We start from the raw sequence: 27,621 nt of genomic DNA, 5'->3' as shown, positions 1-27,621 counted from the left end.
CCCCTCTCTCCTCTCCTACCTTCAGACGTGGAGACGTTTCCACAGCTTCATTGTGTGGTCAACGAAGCAAATTTGAGAAAATAGACTGCTAGACAGGACGGAAAACAAAATGACAGAAGAGGAGTAATTTTACTACCTCAGAACTTTGCGTGGAAATTTGGGCCGGCTTCAAATGGCTGCATGCATGTGAAGATGCATACCAGCCAACCACGACAGTATTTTACGAACGACGGGACGGTTCCACTTACGTCCTAACCATTCTTGTGCCCACCTCTCCACCGTCCCCATAAATAGTGTACTTTTTTTACTTGGTACGCTTTAAAACAAACCTGCAAAATTTAATCAGATTATGCCACTAAATATGAATTATCTGCCCTGGCGGACATCACTGCAAAAAGACTAAAGCAATCCATTCACTATTTAAACTAACTACATTTCTCAGTTTCATAGTTAAAAACCATGCGGCACATCTTTACACTGGAAAGTTAAAGGAATATTCATCAAAAACTATTTACGTCTACATTTCAGTGTGGTAATCTAGTCCGAAATACCGGGTGGTTTCATTCGTTGAATTTACGTGATTGCGAATGCGGCACTGCGAAGTGCGGCTCTCCATCTAGCGTCATTTGACGTAAAAGCCGAAACGTCGAAATTAAATGTCTGTCTTTGCTTTTCTACGCGTGCCTGCGCATTTTCAATCTCTCTCTCTCTATATATATACTTATATATATATATATATATATGTATATATATAAATGTGGGGGGGGGGGGGGGCGCGGAGGCTTGATGCGATGTGCGGCTCGAGAGATAGACTTTGTGCGATGAGTGAGAGTGACATTTTTCCAAGCGCGCCGATGAATTAGGGTAGAATCTTGCTTTGTTCCGATTCAGGACTTGTATTCACAAATATTTCTTGTACACCAATGTGTTTCCACTCATTTACCATGTCATCAACAAATGGTGCATGCAGCAAAATCATCGCTTTTGTTCGTCGTGAACTCACCTATGTTTTGCAACCAACTGCGCCGCACGACGACAATCAATATATATGCATCACAGTTAAAAAGAAGAAGCTCTTGTTCACTCTCATAGGCGTGTATATGTCGCCTTCCAGCAATTTCGATACTAAAAGATTAGCGGATATCTTGAGTGTTTGTCCCGCCCCATGGGTCATCATAGGGGATATCAATGCACACCATCCAGCATGGGGAAGTTCAAGGACAAATGCAAGAGGACGAAGATTACCAAGCATCGCCTACAACTATGGCCTTACTCTCCTGAACGATGGTAGCCCCACCTTTCTTCGAGGCGTGACATACGGCAGCTGCCTCGACCTTGCTTTCGTCTCCAACTCTCTCGCCAGATGTGTGAAGTGGTTTCCAGACATTGAGACACATGGGAGTGGTCACATCCTACCTCTCTGAACATCAAAAGCTTGTCGTCTAGATCGGGCCCACGGAATATCATTAGGACGATCAATGGGCCAACTTCAAATCTGAGATGAAAGATGCCTACCCAGACGGTAGGCCCGCGAAAGGCTTCCACGCGAAAGAGGCTTCCACGCGAAATGACTTCGACATAGAATTAGAGCGACTTCGAGCACTTCGTCGCCGGGCGGACCGTCGATATCGGCGTACAAGATCAATCCACGACCTTAGGGCAGCCAGGAGGATGCAAAAGAAGATTCAGCGTCATATGGATAGATTAGCGTCGGAACGTTGGGCAACGTTTTGCCAGACACTCGACCCCCGCAAGCCACTGTCTCACATTTGGAAAACGGTGCAAGGTCTGCGTTGCCTTCCGGAACGGCGTTTTCCATTCAAGGCGCTAGCGCTTTTCCAAGGGCGGCAAGACATCGATGTCGCAGAAGACTTTCGTGCGTGGATCGCAGACCAAGGTACTTGTCCAGATCCTCCAGCCCGAGCTGACGTCCCCCATTCCCGTGATTGCCGCATGGACCTTCCTTTTACAATGGAGGAGCTCGAAGCGGCACTAGCTCTCTGCAGGCGCTCATCATCTCCGGGTCCAGATGGTATATCATACCGAGCCTTGTGCTATCTCGGAGAATCCGCACGGATAGAATTGTTGAGTCTTTACAACTCCTCATGGCAGGAGGGAAATGTTCCTGACGAATGGAAAGTAAGCCGCCTGGTGCCACTCTTAAAGCAGGGCAAATCCCCACTAGAGCTCACCTCTTACCGCCCAATAGCGCTGGCCAGCTGTGTAAGAAAGATAATGGAACGGATAATCCTTGGCCGCCTGGAATGGTACCTTGAACACTACAAGATTTATTCGAATTCCATGGCTGGTTTCCGACGTGACCGCTCTTCCATCGACAATGTAGTTGATCTCGTTTCATATGTCCAGCACGAAAGGTCCCGTACGCGTTTATCTGCAGCTTTATTCTTAAATGTGAAAGGGGCATACGATAATGTATTACATGAGGCCATTCTTGACGCTCTGGCGACGGTTGGCCTAGGTGGTTGAGTCTTTTTGTGGATTGCAAGTTACCTATCTGCAAGATCATTCTATGTGTTAACTGACGATGGCCCAACTACGCGGCGCTATACCAGCAGGGGCGTTCCTCAAGGCGGTGCTCTCAGTCCGACGCTATTCAACCTCGCTCTTGTTGGACTTGCTGAATACTTGCCAACTACCATCAAAATTTCAATATACGCTGACGACATCTGTGTCTGGACTTCGGCAGTCACATGTCCTCAGATACGTACGCGGCTTCAAAGAGCGGCTACTTTGACAGCGAGCTACTTGTGTAAACAAGGTCTCAGCATAGCACCACAAAAATGCGCACTAGGGGCATTTACTTGCAAACCGATGACGCCTTATGTCATCTCAATCAATGGGCCGACCATTTCCTATGTCAGAACCCACAGATTTCTTGGCGTAATTATTGATCGAGACCTCTGTTGGAGCCCGCACGTGGCCTACATGAAACGGCGCCTGACAGCAACTTCCCAGTTGTTTAAATACTTGACAGGAAAGACGTGGGGGATGTCAGTAGACGCAATGCTGAAACTCTACAGAGCTGTGTTTCTCGGTTTGTTAAGATATAGTCTACCTGTACTGACCAACACCTGCAAGACAAATATTCGTGTTCTGCAGGCAGCACAAATTCAAGCACTCAGACTTTGCCTTGGTTTGTCCAGATGCGCGTCAAGAGAGGCAACTATTGCGAGTGCTCGGGACCAGCCAATGCGAACTCACATTACGGTGGAAGCCCTGAGAACGCACATCAGACATTTTGCACGTGCCCCCTATCACCACCTTGCAACACTACCTTCAGACAGACACCAAGCATCATTCTCTAAAACTATCGTCAAGTATAACGATAAACTTCCCTCGGGCTTGACCGCTGCATCTAAACCATCGATACCCCCTTGGTGTCTTATCAGCACCCACAGTCCATCTCAGTGTACCAGGAATAGGGAAAAAGTCTGAACTGTCATCGCCTGTGCTGAAACAACTGTTTCTGCTTCTGCACGAGAGGTACGTGGACAGTGTACATATTTATACTGATGCTTCCACAAACATCCAGTGTTCGTCCGGTGCTGTGGTCGTCCCAGCAAGAGCTATTACCATCAGCTTCAGGACTGACCACCCAACAACATCGACATCTGCGGAACTAGCTGCTCTTCGCGCTGCACTTTGTTTCATCTATCGGGAGCCACCTCGACAATGGTCAATCTTCAGCGACTCAAAGGCAGCTCTACAATCTGTGCTATCAGCTCTGCGTCGCGGGCCATTCGAACAGCTCGTATTCGATATTAGATGCCTACTCCATACATCACAGGAGAAAGGACACCACGTGACATTTCAATGGCTGCCAAGTCACTGCGGCGTCATAGAAAACGAAGACGCCGATAATGCTGCTCGGGCCGCTCTTGAAGACGCACAAGAAGAGGCCATACCACTTTCACGGTCCGACGCAGCTAGCAAACTTCGAGTGCTTGTACAGGAGATCGCGCTCTCTCTATGGTACACACCAAACAGCCAGACCAACCGGAGCAACCGTCAATACCACCTGCCCTCTTTGATGCATCTCTGTATGCCAACTGGACTCCGCAGAAGAGAGGCCACTCTCCTATGGCTAGGGGTGGCTTTCACGAAATCTTACTCATTTCGCATTGGAATGGCCGACAACGCTCTCTGCAATGCCTGTCTTTGCAAGGAGACGCTGGAACATATTCTGTGCGACTGTCCTGAATCTAATGTTCAGCGACAGTCCCTCGCATCCGTTCCAGCGCACCTTGACACTAGACCACTGTCCCTCGAAACGATTTTCACATGCCGCCGACAGAAGACATCGCAGCTGAAGGCGACGAAGGGACTACTTCGGTTTATGAAGAAGACGGGCTTGGACAAGCGGCTGTGAAAGTGATGTCACGTACCACGCAAGAGTGATGGACTCTAATGGACGATGTGTGTACTGTGCTATGTGCTCTTTCTCTCTCTCCTTTCCCCATCTTTCATCCCCCCATCCCGCTCCCATATGTAGGGTAGCGAACCGGTTAAGCTAAACTGGTTAACCTCCCTGCCTTTCCTTCTCCACTTTTTCCTTCCTTCCTTCCTTGCGCTAGAATTGTTATTAAAATAAAATTTCAGCCAATCGTGATGCTGGACATATCGTCTGCGAAGGCGGCCGGCCAGTGGCAAAGAACACTTAAGAACGAAGAGCTTCGTGAATTGGGCCCCAGATAATTTGTCATCCATGTCACTGAGTGGTCGATACCGGTGATAGCGGAGGCGCGGCTTCGTGTGCGCTCAGGACAAAGAGAAAATCGAATGGAAAATGAAGCAAACAAAATTAAAAAGTATGGCCCAGGGCGTCGTAGCCGCCTGTTATGTTTAAGCGGATCGCAAAACACGCAACCATTACATCCAAAAGTTCGCGGAGCTCTACAGCGGAAGGCCCGATTGGACGATGTTGGTGTCTGTTCTTGCTGCTGCGTCCAAGCACATTCGGGCTCAGCAGTCTGCGCTTAAAGTGGCAAGGGGGCTCCACCGCACTTAACACTGAAGAAAGTATAAAACACTGTAAAAACGTCTCAACATGCGCTTCATTTTGTACACTATTTGGTCACAACCGACGCAAGTGAACGTTTGTCCTTTCGTTGAATACATAACAAACGTGTATGCTGTAAATGGGTCAATGGTCTGTGGGTCAATGGTCAATGCGCCAAACGGGCAAAATTGTTCTTTTTTGGCGTCCTCAATAATATGATGCGTTGTTGTCTAAAGACAAGGAACAAGCATTTTCATTGCAGTGCCGACAATGAGTTGCAAGGATTCGGAATGGAATGGAATGGAAAACTTTATTGGTTCTTTTAAGGTTTTAGCGGGTCGAGGCTGAAGTCTTCATTCTTGAAGCTTGGGTCCTCTTCAGCCATGGATGGGCCCCTAGTCCAGGGCTCCACTGAGCCGGGCCGCCTCGCACGCGTGCGCTATTAGAGCTCTTTGAGCCTCTAGCTCGCGGCTGGTGAGCCAGCTCTCCCATTGCTCCGCACTTGGTGTTTTGTGTTTGTGGAATGCCTGGTTTCTTGTACACTCCCATGTAATGTGGTATAATGTTGGTTTAGCTCCACACCACGGACAGGTTGCGCTATAGTGCGTGGGGAACATCCTACTTAGTATGTGTAAGTTTGGGAAGGTGCCCGTTTGCAGTCTCCGCCATCCTGCGACCTCCTTCTTTGTTAATGCTTTATGTGGTGGGGGATATTGATATCTTAGCCCCTTATAGAGGTTTAATAGCTCTGAATAGCTGTTCCCGCAATTGATCCGTGGCCCCTCTGGGGCGGTTGACGTTCCTGTTCGGCTGGTCATCCCTCGAGCTAGGCTGTCCGCCCCTTCGTTGCCCCTGATCCCTGCGTGGCTTGGTATCCAGATAATGTTATGTGTGGGTTGTCCCTCAGCGATTTGAACTCTGCTGAGGATCTTGAGCGCCGTGTTACTAATTCTGCCTCTTATATAGCTCCGGCACGCCTCTTGTGAATCTGTTAGAATATTGAGGGATATTCCTGTTCTATAACCTTCTTCCGCTGCCAGTGCGACAGCAATTTCCTCTGCCTCGGTTATGTTAGCCACCTCGGCCGTGAGTCCTGTGATTAATTCTCCTTGATTATTTACTACTACCGCTGCCGCGTTGTTTTTGTGTGCTTGTGAGTATAGGGACGCATTGGTATAGACTGTATTGTCCCGATGTCCCATCGTCTTTTCGTAAAACTGCCCTAGCCTGTCTCCTACTCGCATGGAGGTTTGGGTCCATGTTGCGAGGGATAGGTTGTATGCGTAGTTTCTTTCTTAGTGGGTCTGGTATTGTGGCCCTGCTACTTTGCGGTTTTTCTACTTCCCGAGCTAGCTTTGTCAGGAGCGCCCTTCCTGTTGTTGTATTGCTGAGTCTTCGTACTTGTGCGTTGAGCTGGCATTCCCTTAGTTCTTAAAAAGTGTTGCTGATTCCAAGTTGCATGAGTTTGTCGTTGGATGTGTTCCTTGGGAGGTGGAGAGCTGTTTTATACGCTTTCCGGAGGATGATCTCCACTTGCTCTTTTTCGGTTTTGGTGATTGCATGGTACGACAGTGAGTATGTGACCCGGCTGACTATCAGGCTGTTGACCAACCTGAGTGTGTCCTCCTCTTTCATGCCATATCGCTTGTGTGCCACTCTGCTAATCATTCGGCCCACCTGTCCTGCTACTTTGTTTAGCAGGCAGATTGTGTGGCTGCATTTCCGGCTTCCTTGCAGCCACATGCCGAGGATTCTAATCATCTTTTGTTCCGGGATGTTCTGTCCTTCTAGCCTTACTTCGAGCGGGGCGTCAGTGGGGTGTCTGCCCACCCTGAGGAGTTCAGATTTCTCCGTAGAGCATCTGAGGCCTCTTTGCTTTGTGTATTCTTCGATGCAGGTGGCAGCTTCTTGTAGTGCCTCTTGTTTATCCCCTAGTGAACCTTGAGTAGTCCAGATCGTTATGTCGTCCGCGTACATTGCGTGACTGATTCCTTGGATCTTGCTAAGTTTCTTGGTAAGGTTGACCATCGCTATGTTGAAGAGTACTGGCGAGATTACTGAGCCCTGCGGAGTGCCCTTGCATGGCGTTTGAAAGGCGTCACTCCGTAGGTCTCCCAGGCCTACTGTCGCTGTTCTGTCGGTTAGGAAGCTTCTGATATAGTCATGGACTTTCTTCCCGCAATTAGTGGTGTTGATCCCCTCCGGAATACCTTTTCTCTCTGTAGCCTGGTTCTGAGCTTACTTATTTTTTAGTTATCTCGGACATGTCCGTAACTACGACATGTCATTATTTTAGGGGGTGGTGGAGTGAATAGAGATCAACAGTGGGAATCACGAGGAAGGCGGTGGAAAGGCAACATAAATGTTAGAAATGACGGGTAAGAGATTGACGGCTACTCCAGAAACACGGGCCCGTATTCACAAAAGCTCTCACGCTAGAGTTGTTCGCAACAGAAAATTCCAACCAATTCTGATGCTGGACATTCTATTAGTGAAGGGGCCCGGCCAATGACAAAAAACACTTTCGAACGAGGGCTCGTATTCACGTCTTTTGACAATCACGTCTAGTTTCATACTGACTGGAGTGTAACAGAGAGAATACCTGTTCATGAAAGTGGAAATAAAAAAAATCGCCGACGATTACATTACTCCCTAATGGGGAATTTGAGCGCAGCTGGATATGCGTTTTCATTTCACGCTATATTGGTAGTCGTGGACAATCTGTCTTGCGCGGCACGTTGCAAGTGGAGCGAAGTGTGGCGCGATTGCCTCACTAATCGTAGCGCGTGGGCGCGGTTGACGACAGCTGCCGCAGAGAGACCTCTGCTGATGCAGTGCTTTGTTTCCGTACAGACGACGCGCGCTACTCTGGCTCAATCTCGTAGCCATCGTAGCCGCAAAGCCCGTCGTGCTAGGCACTACACTTTTCTTCTCACGCTCTCACCGTTGCGTCCTCCTCCGCCTTCCTCCTCGCGCTCTCGTCACTATCGCCGTCTTTCATCCGCACTCCGCGTACGCTCTATCATCCTTCTGCTGTGCTCGTTCGGTTGGTTACATCGAGGGAAGACGCCGACGCCGACGCTCGACGCGAAAACGGGCGCAAGTGCGCTCTAACATTCTCCCGTTAATTACCACCGTAATTTCTTGACGTGCATTTGTTGCAAAATGCTGGAATATACAATCGCATCTAAAATTTGCTCACATCTAGAGTGTATATTGTTTTCTTTTTCACTAATCAACATGGATTTAGGAAAGTTTTTTTTTTAAAGTGAAACAAAGCTTTTTGAACTGTGACCTGCATTATAACGTGAACAGTAACCTAACAAGTAACCTGCAGACTGGTTGCCTGTTTCTTGGTTTCGCTAAAGCTTTCGACTGTGTTTCTCACTGCCGCTTAATTTTAAAACTATCAACATTAGTATTTGTTAACATCGTCATGGCTAAGTAATTTTTTCACTTTTCAGCAGCAGTTCACAGTTATGAACAATTATTTATCATGGCTTTGTTACGTTGCTTCTGGGGTGCCGCAAGGCAGCGTACTTAGCCTTTTGCTCTTCTTCATACATATTGACTACTTGACCAGTAACATATCGTCTTGTACTGTCATTCTTTAGGATGATTACATTACATACTGTACCATTAACAATTCTAATGACGACCAAGCTTTTGGTAAGTACACTGAACGTACTATAAGTTTGTGTAAAACTTAGTTATATGCCTTAAATGGAATAAAGTGCAACGTTATCACACTTAGTCGCAAACATGATAATTCTAACTATATGTATCAAATTGGTAACAACACCGTGTCTAAAACTACTGAATATAAGTACCTATGCGTTAGCCTATGCTCTAATATTTCTTGGTCCTCACATGTAATCTCTATATGTGCTAATGCTTTCAGGTCATTCGGCGACTTATGCCGTAACCTACGTAAATCTCTTTCTAATATACGGTAAGCAAGCATACTTACCTTAAGTTCTTCCTGAACTTGAATTCGCTTGTGTCATGTGGTGTCCTCATCATCATTATTTATTTTGATACGCTAGAGACCACTCAAAGCAGGGCCAGTAGATTTATTTCAAGTAATTACAGCCTTCAATCACGTGTAACACAATCTAAACTGCATCTTTCACTTCCGCCATTAACCGTCTGATGTGACACTGTCTTATTATCCTTATATCACAAACTTGTTTACAGTAGTAGTATCTGTTCATTTTAAACCTTCAAATCGGTCATCATGCAGTTTACACAGTGACATCAGCGTCGCGCGCATTTACAGAAATACAGATGCTTCTAACTCATCGGCCCTGTTGCGAGCTATCCGATTATAGAATGACCTTCCAGATTACATCTGTGTGATCATAAAGCTTCTAAATTCCGTGATCGCCGTAACAATTATTTCTGAACAAAAAATTAATATCGCTTCTTATTAATATTTCTTTCATTTCTGACTAGTTCCACCAAATGCGAAAATGAGGAGCTTTTCTGGTGCCGTCTTTAAAGTGTTCATTTTATCCTTCATTGCTTAATGTATGTAACACTGGCGTCAGTACGTTTGTGCAAGAGTCTGCATAGAGAAAAACGAAAAGTTGGTCAGAATACCGCCCATGGTATGGAAGAATGTTTAAATAATTACCTATGTGCTAAGTTACAATAATGCTTTGAAGCCTGCAAGTACTACGGCTTGAAGGATGAGCGCACTAAGCGTTTTCTTTCTGTTCGTCGATGCACCCGCTGCTCTTGCACTAATGAAAAACAATTAGATCTGTGTAGCTTGGCGTGTGCCGTGCAACCTTCCTTTAATCTCGTCGGTGAATGACGGCCGATTCGCGGCGCTCCGCTTGCTTTAATTTCGGCAGCATACTTGGCTAAGCGGGCAGTCGCTGGTGGGCTCTCTTGAGACACAGTTATCCCAGCTTTTTTTGGGCACGCATACTCCTTGGTAAGCGGCTTCTGTGAGGCAGCTGGTGCCTCTGGCTGTGTGAGAAAACACAGAAGGCATTAGTTCGTTAGCATCAACATCCCTTTCAGTTTAAACTTCCTCGCGCGTTGGCGCCATGAAAGAAAAATACAAAAGCCAACAAACATATAGAACGCTTGATGTACCTAGGTATTTAGGTGCCACTAAGAAAGTAACTTCCAGGTCCAAAGATAGCAGTGATTGTTTGTTGTCACGTGAAATAAGTGACAGAAAACATGACGGCAGCTGCACGAATAATTCGGTGCGGCGCACGCCTTGGTCATGTCTCTTCGCGGTGCTCAAGTATGAGATGATGATGATGAGAGCAGACAAAGTTGTTTGGTCGCTTTCTTTGCGGGGGTCTGCTGAGTCTTAGAAGCCATGTGACCTGCCCGCCCGCTGTGCCCTGTTCACTGGCTGACGCTGGTCATCAGGGTTGAGGCTGGTCATTTACGTATCTCATTGCTCTTGTGTGGGGCGGGGTGATGTCGGTGTTTCTGTCGCATTCGCATGCCCTGTGGTACAGGGTGTTTGTCGTGTGTTATAATTTGCAGTCGTATTCATCAAGTGTGCGGCAACTCAGGTGTTACTTCGTGCCGTGTGGGAAAGTGTTGGTTTGTAGATGTCTGTGATTAAGTTATCGCGCCCTCTTTCGAGAGCTTCGGGTGTGGCGGAATATAAAATCTTCTCTTAGAATTTCTATAAAGCATTGTAAGAATCAAGTATGAGAGCAAGAAAAAAACTCAGTGGCGGTTTAACGGTAAATGTGAGAGAAATGCGATAGCATCACGGGGCACTTCTTTGAGATTTCGGATACATGATTTAAACCGCGTTCACCACATTGCGAATTGTTGTTCAGGAGCTCACTCGACTCGTCCTGTCTCTTCGAGGAGCGAAGTGCCACTGATGGTGGTCCGCAGCAGACCACAGTCAGTTTCAATGTATAGATATACATAGGCTGTTCTCTTTCAGCTGCAACAAATAAAAAAAAAAATGTCTATGGAAAATAGCGCAGTTGTAACCCTTGATCTAAATTACTCGATGAGGCGGCCATTACTTCTACGAGGAATCAAAATGCTTAATTGAATTATTAGCATACTTGCCGTAATATCATTTTCAATTACTTTACGGCGCGTAGTATAATCTACGAAGCTAGTGAGTTTGCAAGGCATATTGACTTGGAACGAACTGGTTTCGAGATATGTGCCGTCAAAGTTGCGGCAGAAATGTACTCTTGTTATGCTTACATTTATGAGAAAACGCCGTTTTATCCATTTAAGCGCCAAAGTAACTGAAACACCGATGTATTTCGTCGGACGTCTTGAAAATTAATATCTCAAAACTAGTGGAGTCCTGAGAATACGTTCTAATTAGATATGCCTTGCGAACTCACGGGCTACTATTCTTAGATTGAAATTGGTTATTAATAAGTAATTACTCAAAAAGCTAACCCGCATAATTATCGTAATTATTGAATTACGCATTTCGATTTATCGTAGAATTAATGGCCGCTTCATCTAGTAATTTAGATGAAGGGTTAGAATTGTGCTAAGGGCCACAGGCAAGTTTTATTGGTGCAGATAAAAAAAGAACGAGAACTTTGCGCACGCGCGCGCGCACACACACACACACACACACACACACGCACACACACACACACACACACACACACACACACACACACACACACACACACACACACACGCACACGCACACGCACACGCACACGCACACACGCACGCACACGCACACGCACACGATATTAGAAGCTCTCCCATTCCCTCTCTACCTTGACCACGTGACCCGCTTTGCGCACTTCACACACATACACTTTTTTTCATTTTGACACTCCTAATGCTATAATGCATTAAAGAAAGGAAGCTGCTCACGTACTTTCCTGAGCTCAATCGTGCGTGTTGCTCACAGTGGTGCAGAGAACTATGCAGATATCTATATATTGACACGTGTACTTATATTTAACGGGCGACCACATTCGCCGGCTAACAAATGTTATCGCACAGCGCTGGACGTGTCTGCATGTATCCGAAGTTTCTGGAAAGTTATCGATGCTTCTATCCGCTGTTTGTTGTCGCCGAACCTTGTGTTATCTGATTTCATCGCGTGACTCGAATGTTGTAGAACTTTGTGGAAGGCATGCGGGTCCCAGCGATTAGTCTGGAACATTCGATGGCTGCTGTATAAAAACCGACGCACTTGACCCGCTGAGCAGATTTTCGACGATCGCCGACTGTGTTCGCCGCTATCGTTGTGCTTTAAGTGTAGCCTGTTTTGTGGGCACAGGTTCGCCCAATAAAAGCTAGTTTTGTCTTTCACAGTACTGCTACTGTGTTCTTTGGCGTCACTACCACGTGACAATATGTTGCGCAAAGCTCTGCAGGCACGAGTAGTATGTGTAAACGGCCCTTTATATTAACCTTACAGACGAAGGAGATTTGCGCACTTAAGCGTTTCTTCTTGTGTTTAGAAATAACCCCTTTACACGTGTGTGCAAGAATGTTCGATTATTCTTAAATTTCCAAATCTTCCGTTTTTTTATTTGCTGATTTTAATTTCCCTAAGATTACCTGGTCTAGCGTTTCGTATATCATTATCAACTCTTCGTCAGAATCGGCTAATTTTGTAAATTTTTTTGCGACTTTTTTTTAACTTAGGTAATAACGCAGCCTACGAGGGTCACATCTTCAACATCCAATGTATTAGACTTGATGCCAACAACGGCCCCTGATGCTGTTTCCAATATTACCTATTTATCAGGTATAAGCGATCATTCTTTATTACATATCATGTTGAACTTCCCTGCTCGAACATCGCATAACAATATAAAAACATATATGATTATGCTAAAGGAAATTACACTACAATCAATAAAACACTTGAAGATTTCCTTGACAAATTTTTGGCAAACTTCAAAGAAAGATATGTAAATACCAATTGGCAACATTTCAGAAATAAGCTTTGCGAATTGGTCGACTTGTATATTCCTCGGAAAAAGCTTTTAACTAACTGCCACTATCCATGGTACAACCGCTCATTAAAACGTCTAGCAAACAAAAAAGGAGGCTTTTCCGCAAAGCTAGGTCTTCTGGAAAGCGTGAGCACTGGTCAGCACTCCAAAAACTGTTAACAGTTACAAGAAGTCTTTGAAGAAATCGAAGCACTACTACTTTAATGTGATGTTGCCAACGTTTCTAACGAGCAGTCCAAAAAAATTTTGGAGTAGTGTCTATAAACGAGAGCAGTCACTTATATCACTTGTTGACCCTTAGTCAAACCCTATTTCAGGCACTGACGTCGATGAGATCCTTAACGAGACCTTTAGTGCAGAGTTTTCAAGTACCGTAACTGACATTACTGATGTTAGAGACTGCATGTAGCATAAGCTTTCCAATGGACCCTGTCAAATTTAGTTATGACGGAATTATCAACATAGTTAACAATTTGAAAATCTCCTCTTCTTGCGCGCCTGATAACATTAACACCAAAGTCCTGAAGAATACTAAAGTGTACTCCGCAATTTTTTTACTGAAAATATGTGAGCAATCGCTTGAAACAGGAGATATACCGCACGAATGGAAACTGACTAAAGTGATTCCACTGCATAAATCTGGCCACAGGCATTCACCCTTCAATTATCGTCCCATATCATTAACTTCCATTTTCTATAAAATCATGGAGCGTATAATATTTTCTCAATAATCTGGTTTTCTTGAATCATTTTCGTTTTTCACGCCTACACAGCATGGTTTCAGGAAACAGTTTTCCTTTGAAACACAGTTATTATCTTTCAGCAATGAAATTTATTCCATTCTTGATGAAGGTTCAGAGGTCGACGTCATCTTCTTAGATTTTTGCAGGACTTTCGATTAAGTGTCCCATAGTCTGCTGTTGTATAAGCTTGCTCATCTTCATATCTACCCGAATGTTCTAGCATGGATGCGTTGTTTTTTATCTGATCGCTCGCAGTTTGTCCATGTTAATGGTCTTCAATCATCTTCAATGCCGGTTACGTCTGGGGTACCACAAGGATCGGTACTCAGACCCTTGTTATCCCTTGTGTACATTAATGATCTGCCTAACAATATAAAATCTCCTATCAAACTCTTTGCAGATGATTGCATACTATACTGTGAAATTAAAAACACTAACGATGTCCACTTATTGCAAGCAGATCTTAACTGCGTTACTGACTGGTGTACTAAATGGAAAATGCTTTTAAACGCATCAAAATGCAAATCCATGCGCTTTTGACGTCAAGGCGTCTCGCGACCAGCCTCTCACAGCATCGACAATGCTTCGTTAGCCACGGTTACCTCGTATAGATACCTCGGTGTACATCTGACATCAAATTTATCCTGGAACCAGCATATCACCTACATTACTGGAAACGCGAACCGCAGGCTTGGTTACATAAAAAGGAGCTTTTCTCATGCACCCATTTCAGTCAAAGTCCTTCTTTATAAAACACTGGTTCGTTCAAAGCTTGGATACGCCGCGTCGATATGGGACCCTCAAGCTAAGTCACTTATATCTGTGTTGCAAGCTGTTCAGAACCGTGCCCCTCGTTTTATCCTCCACAACTATGACCGCACTTCAAGTGTCACACTAATGAAAAACACTTTGTCACCACCATTACTTTCATTGCGCAGAAAAATTTCACGACTCTGTCTTTTTTTTTAAGATCTACAATCTGAATCCTGTTTTGAAAAACGCTTTGCTCCTTCCACCCACCTATGTTTCATCGTGCATTGACCGTCCACGCAAAGTGGGCGTTCCACCTTGTCCCACTACCGCTCGCTTAAGTTATTTCATTCCAACTACGTCATCCGAGTGGAATCACTTGCCAGCAGATGTGGCACTCGCCGACGATCTCAAGCTTTTTAAGAATAAGTTAAGTGTCTGCATTTCTTGTACATGACATGTGTGTCCTTCGTTTCGTGGTCCCTCACGAACTCTGTGTTGCTGATTTCTAGTTTGCCTTGTTGGTTCTTGTTTTCCTTCTCGTTTTTTTTTTCATGCATGTGTACAATTGCTAAAATCTGTGAAATCTGTAAAACTCAGTGCAGTGAGCTATATATGTAATGCTGTAACCCATGAATATATTTCCATTTCTTGTTATCTGTGTTATTGTATGTTTTGTTCCACTCCCCTCACTTATGCCCGCAGGGCCATGAGGGTATTTAAAATAAATAAATAAATAAATAAATAAATAAATAAATAAATAAATAAATAAATAAATAAATAAAAACTAATACACTCATATGAATGGATGATTTTCAGGAACTGCACCTTTTTCTCTAACAGGCGTTTAGCCGAAATAAACAGTACGTCTCCTTTTACATTCTATCACTACCCTATTCTTTCTTATGTCTGAGGCCTTGTTTAATCAGTGCAAGATACTCAAGCTGTACCATGACCAGCACTGACGTGAATTTTGCGAGGCCTTCTGCATTGACGGAGAAGACGTGTGAGTGCGCCTTCAGAGTATCTATAAACCAACATCAAGGCGAAACAATTTAAGCAAAGCTAGAAGTAAGTTCTGAAAAGTAGTAAGGAGAGAGGAGGACAGAATAATTGCGTCTACCCCCTTGACGCCCGGGGCGTGTCACCTCCGCAATAAATGCTCAGTTTTTGTCGGCAGCAGATTGCTACACATGTAGCTGCGAATGTTTCTTTGAACTGATACTGCATAGAGAGAGAGAGAAAAGGCAAAGGAAAGACAGGGAGGTTAACCAGAGATTATCTCTGGTTGGCTACCCTGTACTGGGGGAAGTTCAAAGGGATGCGATAGGTGAGAGAGAGAAAAGTGTAAAAAAAATGAAACACACGCACACGCACACGCACGCACGCACACACGCACGCACGCACGCACGCACGCGCGCGCGCACACACACACACACACACACACACACACACACACACACACACGCACACACACACACACACACGCACACGCACACGCACACGCACACGCGCGCACACACACACACACACACACACACACACACACACACACACACACACACACACACACACACACACACACACACACACACACACACACACACACACACGAACTGTTTCTGTGAGCACTGTTACGCAGCCTGCGAAGGCGTTCCTAGTGTTACGTGTCCCCGTCCAATCCTACGTCACACAGTGTACAGTCACAATTTGTCACAAAGTCCCGTGTCTTTTAAGCACCGCAACAGTGCCTTCATAGCGGATCGCGCTGATGTTCACGTAGGCCAGTTTCCAAGGATGTTGCTTTCTGTTATGGGGCGCTTGTCCAGGGTGGCTGAGAGGGCTGCTCTTTGCGGTTTTAAACGAGGGCACTCACAAAGAAGGTGCGCGATTCTTTCATTGCACCCGCAGAAGTCACGAAGTGGGCTGTTGGCCATACGGATAAGAAAGGAGTACGCATTTGAAGATGCTACTCCAAGCCATAGACGGACTAGAAGGGTACAATTACGTCGTGGATGGTCGGGCGGAATACGGAGCTGTAAATTAGGGTCCAGGGTATGAAGGCGTGCACTTGTGAACTCGGATGAATGCCATCGAGCTAATGATAGGTCACGCGCAAGTGCGGAAAGTTTTTTCGCTGCGTCGGCTCTCGAAAGAGGAATGGCAACACAGTTGACGCCGTCATGGGCAGATTGGGCAGCTGCGTCTGCTCGATCATTGCCATGTATGCCATAGTGACTAGGCGACCAGTGACATGTTATATCGTGTCCTTCGTCAACTATGCGATGGTGGACTTCTCTGATCTATGCAACGAGCTGCTCATGTGATCCATGGCACAGTGCTGAAAGTACACTCTGTAGGGCTGCCTTGGAATCACAGACGATTGACCATGCATGGGGTGGTTCCTCCTGAATGAAATGAAGAGCCGCACGCAGGACTACCAGTTCAGCAGCTGTCGTTGATGATACATGCGACATTTTTAGCTGTATTTTGATGGATCATGCTGGTATCACCACAGCGGCAGCTGAACTTGCAGGTGTGACTGAGCCATCGATGTAGACCTGTACACGGCCGCTGTGCACCTCATGTAAAAGTCCTAATGTGGCCTGCTTCAGGGCAAACGATGGCATGTCTTCGTGATTCCTGGGATGGTGAGGCGTATTTCAGGTTTGCGCAGGCACCATAAAAGTGAGGATGGTCTTACTGCAGGCATGTAGTTCGATGGCAACGAGGTACGATTGGCAACAATTATACGACTGAAAGTTGTGCGTGGCCTTTATGCGAATAAAGCAGCAAGATGGTGAGAAGGTAGTCGGGTAACGTGGCGAATATGCGCCCTGAGAGCATCGGCTACCAAGTACGTTGATATCGGGGGATCTCGAGCTATGACAATTGTGGCCACTGAAAACCCACACTTCGGAAGACAGAGACACGTCCTTAGGGCTTGAGCTTGTAGTCCCTGTAGTACACGCAGGTTTGTTTTGCAGGTGTTACCAAGCACCGGGAGGCTGTATCTTGCGAAACCGAGGAACAAGGTGTTATAAAGCTGCAGCATTGACTGTACCGATGTGCTCCATGACTTTCCGCCGAGACATTTGAGGGGATGTATTATTGTCACTAACCTCCTCTTTAGGTATGAAACGTGCGGGCTCTTTAATAGGCCGCGGTCGGCAATTACCCCTTAAAAGTGGTGTCTCCATGCGTTTGCAATTGCTTGCCCATTGGCACTTACAGAGTAACGCTTCATTGCCTGCCGAGTGAATGTAACAAGGCAGCATTTCTCTGAAGGCAGATTACTGCGCGTAATATTGCGCTGACGCCGGTGTTACACACACACAAATAAAAAGAACTTGCGCCGGCAGAACTACGATTGGTTGACGCGCTGGTAATCGTTGATGCTTGGCAGCTGATCTATAAAACATCACCGAGCTTAAACAATTTAACGAAAGCCCATGGTGAAAGCGAAAGGCAGTAAAGGAAATAAGAGAAACAGCTCCGTCTCTCCACTTCACCGCCTGAGATGCCATGTACATGAAGTAGCAGGATGACATCCATTGCATACTGTGGTTATATGACGTACTCGAACGATGACTTGGTGCATACCAGTGAGATTTAAACCCGTATGACTATTTACCAGCTTTAAAGTTGAAGTGTCTGAGTTCCCTAAAATTCTGTAAGGTGTATGTTCTGCCCGAAGCACCTTTTTAGCACCCTGAAATTAATGAAAGTGTGCGTAAGGGTTTTCTTCTAACGAGTACACCCATTTTAAAAATTTTCAATAAAGGTAAGCGTGCATAAGGAATGTTTCAACATTCAATCCGCCCTCGAGGGTGTTTATTTTCTTAGGGTGTATAAAATTCTGACTTTGTGCTGTCTTTGCTTTGGCGATAGCACTCAAACGTTAGTCAACAGCAGAAATGGTCAAGCGCTTTATATCAAAAAGATAGGCGCGTAAACACTGGTATTCCCAAAAGGTTTAATTCAAGCTGTTTCATTAGGAAATTGTGCAACTTACTCTTCTCGCAGCACACCTTTCCGTTGGTGCAGCCGAATAAAAAGGGTATGAACATGTAATTCTTGCACACATGCCTCGGAAGACATGAGTAGCCCTCTGTCTCGCAATTTAATGGTTTGTTTCCTGTATGAGAAATTGAGTTCAGATATTAGTCACATGAGAATACAGTCATAGATGACACAGGTGATTTAAGCGAGCATAGAAAGGCAACACATTGCGAGGGGGTGTGACCCATTGCTTTTCTACAAGCCGTGCGTAAAATGAATGCATTTGCTAGAAGCTCTAGCGGGTAGCCCAATAGCTCAATGATGGCCGAGATTTGTGCTGCGCTCTATGACGTGCACTAGCATCCGGACACTGTCACATGTGAGCGACCCGACAACGCCATATTTTCCTGTGTTTACCAGTTTTCTAGTCGGAAAATTAGGTCACGTGCGCTACATAACAAGCCAAGCTAGGCACCGAATGAACTGGCGTTAAGAGTCGTGCATGACAGTTACCGCTGGAAAAGTCTACGCAGGATTGCATCAGTAGCTACGCACAAAATAATAAAAAAACGGCATCGTAAAACACGCAGAGAAGCGATAAAACTAAAATAAATAGAAGAAACACACTGACTTCAACATCACGGAATGATACACGTGTAATTAATTATAATAAAAAAAGGTGCAGAGGTATTTGTGCTACAGCTTTTTTCTCCGCGAAACCCTGGCTAGTGCGAACACAAAAGGCTAATTTCATCTGTGCTGGCATCGGCTCACACTTAACAAGACTACACACCGAGATTTTAATTGTGAAGACGCGCACTGCTTAACCCAGTGATCACTACAGTTGTGCCATTGGAGGGCACTTTCGCTTCGTCTGAAACAGTGGTAGTGGAAACAGCGCCAGGATGGTGGACCTGATACGCCACTCCTCCGGCGATAATTTCTGTTCGTACGTGTTTTGGCGAGCGAAAGCAAGAAAAGCGTTAACAGAAATTTTCGCAAGCCACTATAGAAGATGGCGCCAGTTGCACTATCGACGTTGAAATTATCGTCATCGTACCCCGCACTCGTTTATAGAATGGTAGACTCTACGCGAAACCTACCAAATCGCAACTTTGGTCGCTGACTCCGACGGAGTGGCGCGTCCACCGTGAGCGCAGTGGGCGGCAAGCCGTTGCAGCAGTATAGCCCTTAACGTGTTCGTACCAGTAGACCACATCGGTGATCGGGCGCGAGACCACGTGCAGGGCACGGACTGGCTGTGTCACGTGCATGAAACGGAGTTTGCGTCCACAGGTCAACAGCCGGCAACTACCGTGAAAGCCTTAAGTTTCTTGCGCGCGCTTACTGGACGGAGTGGCATAAGCTTAGTGTGGGCATAAAGCAATAAAACTATAAGCTGATTTTGAGCAGTACAGCCTAAACTTGCAGTGTTGCGGAGTCAAGGTCGTGGGCGCGGTATCAGCATTTAACGATGACCCACGACGCAGATCGGGCTACGTGATGGGTGAACGCGAAACGCACCTGCGGTCTCGGCGGTCGCGGAATTTCAAGTTAACTTTATTTTAATGGATCACAACACTGAGAAAAAGTTCGTATACACATTTTCTGTGCATGCTGACTTTCTAAAGAAATCAATTTTACCATCGCAGTTCGTATTTTTTTTCTTACTGCCCGATTATACGGCCATTTTTGTGGCATTATCCGCGTCCGAAAAATTTTGCTGGCTATAATTAATTGTGTTCACTGTCGGCCGCCAGGGGTCACACTATTTTGCATACCAGTCTTGGCGTAGTTAGAGGCTTCAGTGAATAGCAAAGATTGCCTCATGTAAGGCCCGCACCCAGTATAAAGTAAAAGAACATAAAGTGCGGGCCTTACACAAATAACTACGGTATTCATTTGCTTACTGATACTGCGGAAAAATACTTAGCAAGCGTTGAGTTTTGGCCTTTCAACATCGTTTCTAGTGTTTAGCGTAGGAACTTGACAAAAAATGGATAGGAGACAGGAGACACACGCGCTCGTCTTCGCTCCGTTTTTCTCAACTTGCTGCGCCAAACATTATAGAAAAGATGCCAATACTTAGGTTTGTGATGGAGGGGTAACGCAGAAGAAACAATCACTAGACGCCTATTTAACCGCGAGGTCGCCTAACGTAAGATATACTAAGGGGGCGGGGGTTCTAAATAATTCCAAACCAGAACATAAAGAATTTTTCTCGCATAAATGGGAGCTATCGACATGTCGTTCTCGTGAGAAGTTTTTTCTTGTGGCAGGCTGTAAAGTAATGCCAATTTAATTTTACCCAGTAAACAGTCATAAAGGAAGGACACGTTGCTGACTTTTCTATGAATTACTAACGACTACATGCTATTCTTATTCATTAAAGTGGAGACGAATTAATACGTCCATATTTACCAAGTATAACTTTAGCTGCTTTGTGGTTGCTATTCTTGCAATATCTTTCTTGGTGTAAATATCAAAGACAGTCGAGGCATATTCGAGATTGGATAAAACCCAGGCCCTTTATTCTAGAATTTGTGGGCATATGCCTGCAGCATAGAGCAGGACAGATCAAACTTACGATTGATATAACACATTTTCCTTACACAACAGAGCGTCGCACAGCTGTTCACACACTGTCCCCCGGATGCGCGCAGGCCTCGTACTTTAGTATTCTCGAACACGAGCCGTACATATGTTACGGTCGCTGAATTTTTGAAGGTGATCGAACTAGCGGCGACCAAACGGTCATGCAGTGTCCGTCACGGACACCTTCTGGGGACGTAATATTGGCGTTATTCAATTTTCTCCTCCTCTTCGGCTGTTTTCTTAAACCGTATCACTTTCTGAATACGTATATTCAGAAAGTTTCTTTGGATCAGATATCAGAACTTAGGATGGGTCCAAAAAATGCTTTTTCAAGTTTCGCGTACTCGCAACAGTGAAACATTTCTTTGCCATTGTAACCTTAGTGACGAAGTGAGATTTTGCTTAATTTTTTTAGCTTCCGCTTAATGTGTACGAAAGTTCTGATAGTTTAGAGATTTTGGTGCTTGGTATTGATTTTTTATGTTAGCCACAAAATTATCGATACGAAGGCTCACAACGCAGCAAACATCTCTGCCAGGAACATTCAACTTTATTAAGGGGAAAGCCTTAGGTGCCTCATATCCCCGATGGTCTGGAAAACGCGGCATGCGGTACAGGAAGTCATGTGAGCTCGCTTCGCACAGACAGGCGCTCGTGCCACTGCTCGCGCGTTCGTCGTCGTGGTCTTCTTCCACAGCTGGCTCCGATGCCGCCCATCGTGCCAGCGTTCCCATACTGCCCCTCGCCCTCCTGTCACTGCTTTCGCATTCGTCGCGGTTTTATTCCACAGCTGGCTCCGAGGCCGCTCATCCTTCCAGCGTTCCGATACGTTTCCCCGCGCTCGTCCCACTGCTCTCGCCTTCGCCGTAGTCTTCTTCCACAGCTGGCTCTGAAGCCACTCATCGTGCCAGCGTTCCCATACTGTCCCTCGCGCTCGTGCCGCTGCTCTCGCCTTCGTCGTGGTCTTCTTCCACAGCTGGACACGATGCCGCTCATCGTGCCAGCGTTCCCATATTGTCCCTCGCGCTCGTGCCCCTGCTATCGCCTTCGTCGTGGTCTACTTCCACAGCTGACTCCGATGCCGCTCATCATGCCAAAAAAAAAAGGCAAAGTTAATTTAGATATAGTTAATTTAGGCACTTGAACCCACGATCTTCGGTGGAAGTCGAACCGTAGAGTTTATGTGGAAGTCGAACGCACAACCTTTGGTGTAAAACGAGGTTAATTAAGAGACAGTTAATTAATATAGAGTTAATTAATGCACATGAACCCCCGACCTTTGGTGGGAGTCGCACCTAGACCTTTAGTGGGAGTCGAACCAACTACTTTTGGTGCTAATTAGGGTGGAGTTAATTAAGCCACAGTAAATAAAGTAGCGACAATTAAGACACTAGAACCAATGACCTTTGATGGGAGAAAACAAGTAATAAGAAGTGACAACGCAGTCGAATGAGAATGGTATGGTACGGTATGGTAAAACTTTAATGAAGTCCTGCAGATCGTGAGTCTTCACGAAGCGGGCCGCTCCCACGTGGGAACCGGAAGGCCGAGCCTCTCGGCCGCATCGTGGGCCTGCTGGACAGCCCAGAGTTGGTCAGCCAGAAGAGGGCTGCGGAGAACCGCCTCCCATCTGGCCGAGCTGTTATCGATGATAGAGCGTGACCGGGCACACCGCCAGAGCATGTGGTCTAACGTGGCTATTTCTCCACAATCGTGGCAGGTAGCATCGGTGTAAGTATCCAAATAGATTTTATGTAAGAGCGACGGATTGAGATAGGTATTCGTTAGTAGTAGACGGAGCGTTAATGCTTGAGCTCTATTGAGCCGCGAATGAGGAACAAAGTAGGTTCTACGGGTTAGATAGTAGTGTTTAGTAATCTCGTTGTAGGTGGAGGGTGTGTCCCTGTTCTCTGAGGAGTGGGCTTCCGAATTGTCGAGGGTAGCGCGGTGGGCAAGTTCACGCGCAGCCCCGAGAGCCGACTTGTCGAGGTTGGGAGGAGAACCCTTCATCTGACTCTGATGTGCGCGAAACCAATAAATGAAGTGGTGCGTGATTTCCTTGCCCCCAAGAAGTCGGAGGGCCTGTTTGGAAACGGTGCTTTTTTCAAATGTTCTGACTAGATCTTGAATCACTATAGATGACATCCCGTGAGCTATCCAGCAGGGCTAGTGCAATAGCCATTTGTTCAGCTATTTCGGAGTACCTTGTCCGAACCGAGGCAGCATTGGTGATTCCTTGCCGACCATTGACAGTGACGATTGTGAATGCCCGACGTCCCTCACAAGAAGCGGCATCCACATAGCTGACCTGTCGCTGATCACTGTGTATTTGCCTAAGGAGGTTGGCCGCCCTCAATTGCCCTCCTTCTACCGCGATTATGATCGGGATGCATGTTCCTAGGTATGGGCGCGACCGTAATGTTCTCAAGAATCGACGGAGGAATGTCAGAGAACTCATCCGCTACTATATCGGGGTGATATCCGAGTTCCTGCAAGATGGATCTCCCTGCCTTCGTTGTAGTGAGGCGAGTTAGCTGTGCGTGCTCCTGGGCCTCTGCAATCTCTTCGAGAGTATTATGAATGCCAAGCTGCATTAAGCTCTCTGTACAAGTGTATACGGATAACCCCAGAACCCGCTTAGTAATCTTCCTAAGCTGTTCATTCAACTTATCCCGCTCTGCCCGTTTCCATCGATGCATGGCTGCCACGTATGTAAAGTGGCACAGAACGAAGGCATGCATTAGTCGAATGAGGTTATCCTCCTTGAGTCCATGATGCCGATTTCATACCCTCCGAACTAAACGAACATCACTTCCAGTTTTAGCAATTAGCTTGCGTATAGTCTTGCCATTTGTACCCCCTGACTCAACGATCATGCCCAAGACCTTGATTGAATCGACTCTGGGTATGCGGCAACCGTTTCTTGTATATATTGTTGCAGGAAGAAAGCAGGCCCACGAGTGTAAAATAATGTATATTTACAACTGAGGTTAATGGCGTTCAGGCAACTGCCAGACTTCGTCTTCCTCTCGTCCAATCCAACTTCTTCCTTCCCTTCACCGTAACATCACCCTCCCGGCGGAGTAGCTCCGTCCCGGTGCAAGTTATAGAGCATCACTTAATGGGGGGACATAGGGCTTCAGCCTGGTGACGTGAACAACATCGCTGGTGACGTTGGGAGGCACTGAAGGCTGACCCACTGGGGCGATCTCATATGTCACGTCGGACAGTTGGCGTAAGATCTGGTACGGACCAGAATAACGGCAAAGTAGTTTTTCCTACAAGCCGACGCGACGTAAAGGCGTCCAGAGAAGGACAAGGGAACCAGGTGAAAGATGGGAGTCTCGGTACCGAAGGTCGTAGCGTCGCTTTTGAGAAGCTTGCGAGACTGTGAGGCGATGACGGGCGACTTCTGGGGCCTGGGCGGCTAAGTTAATAGCATCGCGAGCGTAACCAGTGCTTGGTGATTGTACTGCGGAAGGTAGCAACGTGTCGAAGGGCAAGGTGGGGTCGCGGCCATACAACAGGTAAAATGGTGAAAATCCGGCAGTGTCGTGACGGGACGAGTTGTATGCGAAAGTGATGTATGGTAAAGCGACGTCCCAGTCGCGGTGATCGTCGGAAACGTACATGGCCAGCATTTCAGTTAGCGTGCGGTTGAGTCGCTCGGTGAGGCCGTTCATTTGAGGGTGGTACGCGGTAGCAATCTGGTGTTCTGTAGAACAGGAGCGGAGCAGATCGTCGACGACCTTCGATAGAAAGTAGCGGCCGCGATCTGTCAGCAACTGGTGAGGGGCGCCGTGGTGCAGGATGACGTCGTATAGTAAGAAGTCGGCGACATCTGTAGCGCAGCTGGTTGGTAGCGCTCGTGCGATGGCATATCTCGTGGCATAATCGGTTGCTACAGCAATTCATTTGTTTCCTTTGATGGAAATTGGAAAGGGGCCAAGGAGGTCTAGGCCCACCCGGAAGAAGGGCTCTGTAGGGATATCAATTGGTTGCAGCAAAGCAACGGGAGGCATAGCAGGCGTCTTCCGGCGCTGACACAGGTCGCAAGAAGCCACATAACGGCGCACAGAGCGATAAATGCCGGGCCAGAAGAAGCGTCGCCGCAGGCGGTCGTATGTACGAGTGATGCCCAGATGTCCAGCAGTAGGAGCGTCGTGAAGTTGCTGGAGCACGGCTAGTCGAAGGTGCTTGGGAACGACTAGGAGGAGCTCCGGGCCGTCAGGACGAACGCTACGACGGTATAAAGTTCCATCGCGCAAGGTGAACATACGGAGGGACGGGTCATTGGGCGAGGAGCTTAGGCGTTCCATAAGTGTTCGAAGAACAGGATCTTTGCGCTGCTCGTCGCCAATATGGAGGAAGCCGGAGAGGGATAGAACACTGATGTCCGAGTCTGCATCGGTATCGTCCGGTTGATCCACGGTATTGCGGGACAGGCAGTCAGCGTCTTTATGCAGGCGCCCTGATTTATACATAATAGAAGATGTATATTCTTGTAGACGCAAGGCCCAACGCGCAAGTCGTCCAGTTGGGTCCTTCAAAGAGGAGAGCCAGCAGAGGGCGTGATGATCGGTTACGACGCAGAAGCTCCGACCGAAAAGGTACGGCCGAAATTTCGCGACCGCCCATACGAGCACGAGACATTCTCTCTCAGTAATGGAGTAATTTCGCTCGGGCGTGGAAAGAAGGCGGCTAGCGTAAGCGATGGCACGGTCTTGGCCCTGTTGACGCTGAGCGAGGACAGCGCCGATGCCATGACCACTCGCGTCAGTTCGTACTTCAGTGGGCGCAGAAGGGTCAAAGTGCGACAGAATTGGGGAAGTTGTAAGCCGCTCAATCAAGGTAGAGAACGCTTTCTCCTGCAGTGGTCCCCAAGAGAAAGAGACGTCTTTCTTAAGAAGGTCAGTGAGAGGGTGAGCTATGTCGGCAAAGTTTTTCACAAATCGCCGGAAATAAGAGCATAAGCCCAGAAAACTACGGACATCGTTTGTGGAACAAGGTACAGGAAAATTTCGCACGGCGTGAACTTTCTGTGGATCAGGTTGGATTCCGGCGGCGTTTACGAGATGGCCGAGCATGTTAATTTCACGGCGACCGAAATGGCACTTGGAGAAGTTTAGCTGAAGGCCAGCCCTGCGAAACACGGAGAGTATGGTTGTGAGGCGCTGCAGATGGCTCTCAAAGTTCGGCGAAAGCACAATCACATCGTCGAGGTAACAGAGGCATGTAGACCACTTCAAGCCGCGCAAGAGAGAGTCCATCATGCGCTAGAATGTAGCTGGCGCATTGCATAATCCAAAGGGCATGACTTTAAATTGGTACAGACCGTCCGGTGTGACGAAGGCGGTTTTCTCGCGGTCCATCTCATCGACGCTAATCTGCCAATAACCGGAGCGAAGGTCAATTGATGAAAAGTATTGGGATCCGTGAAGGCAGTCAAGAGCGTCATCAATGCGAGGCAGGGGATAAACATCCTTCTTTGTTATCCTGTTGAGGTGGCGGTTGTCAACGCAGAAGCGCCACGAGTTGTCTTTCTTCTTTACTAAGACAACTGGTGATGCCCACGGGCTACTTGAAGGTTCAATGATGTCCTTGTCCATCATCCTGTCTACCTCTTTTTGTATGATGGCCCTTTCTGTTGCGGAGACACGATATGTCCGCCTATGAATGGGGCTGGCGTCACCGGTGTTGATGCGATGCGTGACAACAGATGTCTGGCCAAGTGGACGGTCGTCCAAATCAAAGATGTCCCGATAAGATGACAGGAGGTGACGAAGAGCTGCTTTTTGCTCGGAAGGAAGGTCAGGGGCGATCATCTTAGAAACATCGTCCGTAGGCGTCGAGTACGGAGGAGTGGGTGACAACGGTCCGTTGGTACTGAGGAAGGATTCAGAGGTCAAAGAAGAAACCTCAAGTTCTTCCAAAGGAGTGATATGCGCTATAGCGATACCGTGTGGCAGCACATGCGACGAAAATCCAAAATTGAGGATGGGCATGCGAGTGCAGTTTTCGCGGGTCCGGACTAAGGTGCTCGGCAGGGCAATATTGCGCGACAAAACCACGTCAGTAAGCGGCGACACGACGTACTCGCCATCAGGTACGGGAGAAGAGGGCGTCAGGAGGACATTTGTAGCCGCTTATGGAGACAGCCTTGCAAACTCAGCAGAACATAAGCGGTGTGAAGCACAAGTTGTTGTGTCGGCAGGAAGCGGCAGATCCAACTGTACAACACCTGCGGAGCAGTCAATTTGGGCAGAGTGTTTCGAAAGGAAGTCGAGGCCGAGAATTAGGTCGTGCGGACAGTGTTCAAGGACGATAAATAGAACAACGGTATAATGGCCCCCAATGGTCACACGTGCTGTGCACATTCCAAGGACAGGTGAAGTACTCCCATCGGCGACTCTCACAGTGCCCAGTACGGCGGGTGTCAGAACCTTCTTGAGTCTTCGGCGGAGAGCAGCGCTCATAACTGAAAGCTGCGCTCCTGTATCAACGAGAGATCTAACAGGAACGCCATCAACTTCAATGTCCAGTAGGTTTCCACATGTAGGCAGGG

The 27,621-nt window shown here is 46.9% G+C and overlaps 2 protein-coding genes across 3 annotated transcripts in view; both read right to left on the bottom strand.

The window, feature by feature from the left end:
- LOC126545605 (coactosin-like protein) overlaps positions 1-27,621 on the bottom strand; it is an 829,152-nt gene that overhangs the window by 72,623 nt on the left and 728,908 nt on the right. The window lies entirely within an intron of this gene.
- Positions 9,079-27,621, bottom strand: part of LOC126545601 (uncharacterized) — a 56,042-nt gene continuing 37,499 nt past the window's right edge. Inside the window, exons 3-5 of one of the 2 annotated variants that reach the window (XM_055061882.2) lie at positions 18,475-18,597; positions 10,848-10,952; positions 9,079-9,997 (exon numbers count right to left, since the gene is read on the bottom strand). In XM_055061882.2, coding sequence (XP_054917857.1) covers positions 9,867-9,997; positions 10,848-10,952; positions 18,475-18,597 — 359 coding nt within the window. In that variant the 3' untranslated portion in view covers positions 9,079-9,866. The remainder of the gene's footprint in view (positions 9,998-10,847; positions 10,953-18,474; positions 18,598-27,621) is intronic. The other variant, XM_050193523.3, reaches the window with a different exon arrangement.

The sequence above is a fragment of the Dermacentor andersoni genome, chromosome 1, assembly GCF_023375885.2.
Source record: "Dermacentor andersoni chromosome 1, qqDerAnde1_hic_scaffold, whole genome shotgun sequence".
NCBI classification, from domain to species: Eukaryota; Metazoa; Arthropoda; class Arachnida; order Ixodida; family Ixodidae; genus Dermacentor; species Dermacentor andersoni.
Note: the sequence above shows the minus strand (reverse complement) of the source record. Positions and strands in the feature narration are given on the sequence as shown.